This window comes from Poecilia latipinna, unplaced genomic scaffold, assembly GCF_001443285.1.
Source record: "Poecilia latipinna isolate Pla-1442-1.1 unplaced genomic scaffold, P_latipinna-1.0 Scaffold454, whole genome shotgun sequence".
In the NCBI taxonomy this organism is placed as follows: domain Eukaryota; kingdom Metazoa; phylum Chordata; class Actinopteri; order Cyprinodontiformes; family Poeciliidae; genus Poecilia; species Poecilia latipinna.
The window spans coordinates 271,572-278,915 of NW_015113070.1; the positions used below are offsets into that span (position 1 = coordinate 271,572).

The 7,344-nt window shown below is 39.9% G+C and overlaps 1 protein-coding gene across 7 annotated transcripts in view; it reads left to right on the forward strand.

Moving 5' to 3' along the window:
• The window catches only part of robo1 (roundabout, axon guidance receptor, homolog 1 (Drosophila)), a 310,894-nt gene that overhangs the window by 217,235 nt on the left and 86,315 nt on the right, over positions 1-7,344 (forward strand). For all 7 annotated transcript variants that reach the window (XM_015038826.1, XM_015038820.1, XM_015038821.1 and 4 more), the window contains exon 3: positions 6,206-6,363. In XM_015038826.1, coding sequence (XP_014894312.1) covers positions 6,206-6,363 — 158 coding nt within the window. The remainder of the gene's footprint in view (positions 1-6,205; positions 6,364-7,344) is intronic.

Consider the following 7,344-nt stretch of genomic DNA (forward strand, 5'->3'; position numbering starts at 1 on the left):
ACGAGGTCACATGTCCAAGGGGGAGGTGAGAAATTTCAAGACAAAGTGAGAGATGTGACGCGGTTAGATGGAGAGGTGTGAGCTAGAAGCTGAGGAAGATCAGGACGGAGGAAAACCTGCAAATAGAAATGCTTTTTTTTTTTTTTTTTTTTATGGCTTAACCCCTTAACTAGCTGCATTCCAAATGTGCGCAAAACTTTGGCAGTACTCCGCTAATGTTGGAAAGGCACAATTTTGCAATTGTGGTGTTTCCATTCAGTAAGAAACACAACTGAATTCACACGTAAATATGTTTGTGTATGCAATAAGTCCTTAACAATCACACCACACCAGTCAACCTCCAAATACTTCCTGTTGCCTTCTTCTTCCTGGTTTGCACCACTGGCAATGTCTGGTTGTTGATCATGTGACTCATGTGATGTGAGTCACATGTGTCTAATAATATTGGATGGTGTTTACCTGATCTCCTCAAACTGTTACAGCTTGAAAATCATTCAAAGTTGGACTTGAGATATTTCCAGGAAACTTGGAGGATAAAATGTTAAAATGATAGGATAAAAAAAAATAAGATAAAGGATAAAATGATTGGACAAAGACATTTTTATTTATTTATTTTCCCTCGTCTTCTTGTTGTTCTTCTCTCTAGTTCATTTTCTGTGGTATCATAACTCACTTTTCTCCCCCTTTTACGGTTATCCTTGTCTGTCCTTATTCAGGGAACAAAGCCAAAAGAGAGACCCATGCCGTGCTCCATGTCTCTGCTGAGTTGACTTCCTCTGCTTTCTGATAAACCTTTAATTCCCCTGGTGCGTGTTTTTGTATCCATCCACAGATTTGCAGGGAGCTTGTTTTACTTGGTTTAATTTCCTCAGAATAAAGCTCATCTGATCTTCCCACCCGGACTTGCGTGTGGCATTAGGTCTTCATTTTCATTAATGTTGGAGGGGCAACATAGGAATCTCATTTTAATTTGACATTTAAACATCTGTTTTCAATTTCCTGTGGAAAAGGCTGGCTGTGTGTCTGTGGACAGAGGATAGCTGAAAACCAGTGAGTTTCCAGAACTAAGAGCGGCCATCTCGGCTGACCTTTAGGAGACAGTTTGAATTGAATCAAAACCAAGACTATAGCACACTTGGCAACTTTCTTGACACAGGACACTATATGCATTCTGAAGCCAGCTACTGATCTGATTAATGATAGGTTGGAAACATTAGCTAAGTAGCCAGCACTGACTAATAAGAAGGAAACTACTCACCACCTGTGTTTCCATTTAAAAGAAAATGCAATTAAAATCACACATGGATAAGTTTATAAAAAAATATCCTCAAACCATTCTCTGTTGTCTCTTTCACCATTATTAACATCCAGTTGTTGATCATTTGACTCGTGTGATACAAAAAACGTGCACCATGTATTTTTGTAGACAATTAAGAAAAAATGTGCATCCTCACAACAGAAAATGATGTAGTAGGTATGCCGGACCAATTGGTGGTGCTGCAGTATTACCAGAGAACATCACCAAAAAAAACCCAACAACAAGCAAACCTCACTGTTTGTGACAGTGAGGTACATGTGGGATAGAGTAAGTGATGGCGCTTTGATGTCATTGTTTAAAAATAGACTCAGTTCGCATGGCCACACAGAAACATGTCAACGGAGTTCTGAAATGGCTCCAACCGGGCTTCAAAAATGTTTCTTTCTGGTCTCCCAAGACAACGGATTAATGTGGGTCACACAGCCAAAGCGGATTCACCTAAAGTCATCTCCGTGTGTACATGGCCAAAGTTATGGGCGACATGTTGTTGGATATGGCTTTTGGCTGTTGAAGTCACTTCACTCCTGAATGAACAAAGTGAGCAAGAGTTCTCACTAAGCACTTAAATAAATGAGCTAAACCAAACAAAAACAAAAAAAAACACTGGGTGCAGTTATTGTTGTTTTGTATTTGACTATGACATTAGTCTTTGAAAATTATTGACAAAGGTTCTTGTGCTATTTCATAAATGCTGCTACATATGCACATTTCTCATGTGGCCTTTTTGGAAAAAGCGTTGCCCACATGCTCTAGCTTGATCAGGGATATTGTTGAAGCAGTGGAGAGCTGCATTATTAAATACAACACTGAAGGAAGACTGAAGTACTACAACTCGGTTGCAAACATACCAAGACATGGCCTTTTCACCTAAACTGACATAAATAGAGTGAAGGGAATAAACCAGACAAGCAGCCAAGAGGCACATGGTCACTCTGGAGAATCTGTTGACAAGGCAAATTTTAATTGTGCGCTTTACTTGCTCAGATTCGCTCCTTTTGGATATTGCCCTAAAAGCACCATCTTCATAGCAGAACATGTTGATAATAACATGTCGTGGTCAACCGTGTCAAATGCTGTGCTGTGGTCCAACAGAACCAACACTGTGGTTCTTTCACAGTCTGTATTTATGCGGATGTCCTTGAACACTTTGACGAGGGCAGTCTCAGCACTGCGGTGAGCACAGAAACTGGACTGAAAGACGTCAAAGCGGTTGGTCATTGTTAAGAAACTATTTAGCTGTTGAAACATGTTTCTTTTTTTCTGTCATTTTGCTGATGAACAGAAGTTTTGCTCAGGTTTTCAAAAGAAGCCCGGGCAAAACAATCTAGTTTTATGTTGATAAAATCCCCATAAAATGTGCTGAGGGTTATTACAGGTACTGTACCAGAATGTGAGCAAGCTCAAGGTGAACAAACTAGTAGAGCATGGCTGATTAAAGCCTAAGTAGACCCCAGCAGATGTTAAAAATGTGTTTTGAGAAATACATTTGTCTTGTGCAGAGGCAGCAGTCTCACAGGATGCCTTGTCGGTCATAAGAGACAAGAAGTGTTTTGTTCTGACCAATGAAAAGAGAAAATGGAGTGCAGAAGGGATCCCTTTACCTTGACGAAGCAAACTGATATCTGTCCAGGTCCGGATATCCGCCCTGCTCCATCCCATCATCAGCATATTTGAGCAAATCCAAGATGGACAAAGAGCCGTCTTCATGCTGAGACCTGTGGCCTATTTCCACATATTAGACTACAAAATGAAAATCTCTATGTGCACACACACACACACACACACACTGAGTCTAGCTTTCCTGTTAATAGCCCGGGAAATATTATCTGCTGGGGGACAGCTGCAAGCTCACAGAAGAGACAGAATAGTGGAGTTGGCTCATTATCCTTAACACAGATACAGACCACACCACACATTCTAAGGACAGCATAGAGTGCGACAGCATTTTCCCCCCTTCTGCCCCTTCTAGAATCCAAGAAGGGGGACATTAACATTGTGTAGGTCTTTATGGTACAGGAAGTATCAGCATCGGATTGATCCAAGAGGACCAGAGGCAAGTCATTCCATCACAGGTCAGCCTCTGACGAGTAGAGGAGTTCAGAGCATCCGGATCCAGACCTGTTTGTCTGTCTGGGAGACCGTCTAGCTGCCTCCATCCCAGAGGAATTTGTTTTCCACTTCGCAGATGTTCAGGGCTGTCTGCTGCGCTGTACTCAGCTGTGTTTATAACAAAGAGGTGTTGGTTTGGAGGAGGAGAGAGGTGGAGGGAGTGTGCGCCTACAGAGAGGGGTTGGAGGGCACCGTGCTGTTGGTGTAAACACTAAAAGATGCCAACATCCCCCTATTCCTCAGGCTCTTGACATGCAATTTCTTTCTTTCCTTGTTTCACCTTTACAAGTTACAATTTTTTTTCTTATCCCAAAGGACCCTTGCATGTGAAAGAACGACCATAAGCCTGGTCGGGGTGATGGAGACCCCACTGAGTGGAGACGGAGTGCAATTATTGTTACACCTACCGAAACCACTCCAAAATGCATTCATTACACTCCACACTGGAGCCTGGTCTTTATTTTGAATTTTTAAGTGGATCTCAATCATGGGATGATCTGAGTCAGAGCTGGCAGCCCGCATCTTCAAGCGTTTGGCTCGTTTAGCTCCTCAAGGCTGTGGATTCGTTCAGTAATCCTCTTCAGACCAGATTGGCTTTGCTGACACAAATATGGAGTGTTTCTTCAGATGGAGTTGATGCTTTAGTGGATCGGATGTTTAGTGTTTACATTCGCGTTCCCGAATGACTCGATCCTTTGGTAACCACAGGGCACGAACACAGCACACAGCTGGGGCGCTGAGTAAGGGCCTGAAATCTAGGACATCCATCGGGCAACTGCAGTTAATGTGGTTTGTGAATAGATGTGTGGATGTACGTGCCTCCCCCGCAGCTGATGAGTCATACCATTCTAGTAGAATATCACTGGTGAAATATCGTGTTCTTCTAAATCAACACCAGTTTGGTTGTGATTGTGTCGTTGTGATTATGCAATAAAGGCTGTTCTTGTTTTTTAAAACAAAAACCTTGTTGAGATGAAAAGTCAGCATTACCAAGTAGAGTCAGACTTACTAAAATGTAAAGATTTAAAGAATTTGGTGGCTGTCAGTAGGCAAAGGATCTGTCAATGGGCCTCACTTTCACATTTGACTGAAATGACTTTTGAGCAATTGAAAGCAACAGATCAGATTACGTGGGGGTTTTTGTTAGTAAAAGATTAAGAAACTTTAAAACATACATAACTGATATGTTTTAGATCATAAAAACACTATGAAGTGCATGGGCATACAGACAGGCAGAACATACAGGTGGATGGGTTTTTTGTTTTTGCCCAGATATTTTAGCATATATGAATGAATGAATATGTTTTATTAATCCGAGAGGAAAATTCACAATTCTTTTTCTCATTAGAGATTAATTGTATCTAATGTGCATTTTTTTATTAACCAGCTAATATTGATTTTAGCCAACTTAGATTTCTCTTTATGAATCGAAAGTGCGAGAACAGCATTAAAAATAGATTTTTCTCTTAGCCATGCTGTATTGAGCAGTTATTAATTATATCTATTCAGAGAAGAGATGCTGTAGTACAAAGTGGGTGAGCAGTTGCTGTAAATGTGATCTTAAATTTTATGGACAAAATAATTGGTGCTATGTTAATAAACTGAATTGAAATGAACTTCTACACCCAAGAGTCACGTTAATGTTGCCACCAGCACACTTAACTATAGTGTGTTAAAATATGTCAGCATGTTGAAGCATGTTCCCGCCTGGTCACTGTTAGCCCTAAACAAGTTGACACACTGGCCACTTCTGGCTAGCGGGTCTTTTTTTTTTTTTTTTGCCACATTTCCAGTTGTTGTTCAAAAGATCTACAGCTGAAGTTTAATGTTTTGCTGATAAACTGCAATGAATTTCTCCTGAAGTCTTAAATATTGTAAGTTTACACTATAATGTGTTCTTTGGGGTTGCTGAGGGACTGACATGAGTACAGCAATGTGTAGATGTAAACTTATTCCTTTGTGCACACTTTCTGTATTTGTAAGCCTTACATTTATCTTTAACTCTAAAGAGACTGGTGGCTGCACCAAGTCTTCATACAAGTAGAATGTGACTCAGATTGTGTGATATAAATGAGGCAGGTAAACTGATGACTTGTGGTCATGTTTGCAATTTTTCACTGAAGCTCTCAAAAGAACACCAGAGCCACGCCATGTGGGACTGGTATGAATAAAATAGATCTGAGATTAAGATGGCGCCCCCCTTTAGGTTCGTAATGAAAATCCAAAGTTAAATCACCGCTTTCTTTTATCCCTTCCAGTTGGTATAATCTATGCGAGTAAAGCTGCCGTTGTGTCTCTACCAAGACGAGAATGGAGGAGGATGAATATGATGTAGATATTTCATGTTAGGTGATTGCAGGAGAGAGAAACATACAAGGCCAGAAGAAGATAAAAAAGTGATGATTGAAAACTGAAGTTTTCAGCATATGCTGAATGTATGAATGTGTTTATGATTATTCTATTTGCAAGTCTATATGAGCCAAAACGAAGGTCAGGTCCATGAGAAATGCTGATGAGTAGTTATCGCGTACCTGAATGACAGGAAGGTTACTACATTTCTTTTAATGTAGTCCACATTGCATGCAACACATCAGCAGAGATATGTTTCAAAATGTATGTTAAAAAAATCTATGTACTGCACTGTATACAGCATACTAAAAAGGATTAACAGTCAATTTTTTCCCTCTTTTATGCTGTCTAAACAGAAATAATAGTAACGGTTGTTTTGGTTTTTTTTCCACAGTATTTCACTAAAATGATCTTTTCTGTTTCTTGTAGTTCTACGAGACGACTTCAGGCAAAACCCTGCAGATGTGATTGTAGCAGCTGGAGAGCCGGCTGTCCTGGAGTGCCAGCCTCCACGCGGTCACCCTGAACCCACCATATCATGGAAAAAAGACGGAGTCAATATTGATGACAGAGATGAGAGGATCACTGTAAGTACTTCACAACACCGTTTGTATTGTTGCAAATTTTGCACTGCTTATTTTATCATTGTGAGACTCATCGCCAATTTACAGTTCTTGTAAAGTTCTGACCTGCTGATGATACTGATTTCTTTTTCAACTCTGATCTCTATTTACAAACATTACAAAAAAAAAAGAGTTAAAAACTTTTTACCTTGCCTTGATGGTCTTAATAGTAAGAATGACAGGAAGGCAACTTTGTATGTCTTTATATGGAAATGTCTAGCCACATAAAAATTATCCAAAATTGGCTCTTATTTCCAGGGTCACAACTTCCATACTTAAGAGTACTGTTAGCGCAAATTAGCAACACTCAATTTGATTTAGCTTGTATTTACCCAAAATTCTGGTAAAGACCAGCATCTTGTTCTTTGCTTTGCTTTGTACAGAGGGCCTTGACCCTCAACTATTGAGAAACAATTGCTTCCTGGAGGTGCGGATTCTGTTGAAGTTTTCAATTGTTCCCAAAATTACAATACATATGTATTCATGCTAACGTTTGGCTGTCAGATATGTAATGCACCACTTCCACTATATGAAGGTTTCTGGATATTTCCTGCCCTTTAAAGAAAGTCTTGCTCTCGCTCTCTTTTAGGGTGTGTTTTCACCAGCCTTGTTTAGTCTGCTTTAATCAAACTCTAGTTTGTTTCCATAGAAAGTCTGGTTTGTTTGGGAATGAACTCTGGTCCACCTTATAATCTAGGTCTTGGTTTGGTTCAAGGGAACTCTGGTGTGGTTCAAAATGCACATGTGAATGCCAAGAGAACTAGTGACTGCTCCAAAAGCAGGAAGTGGACTGTAGCACAGGGGATTCTGGGCCAATACAAATCAAATCAAAATCAAATCAAATTTTATTTGTATAGCACATTTCAGCAGCAAGGCATTTCAAAGTGCTTTACATAATTAAAATAAAGGCAACTTTGTATATCTACAGTATATATATATATATAT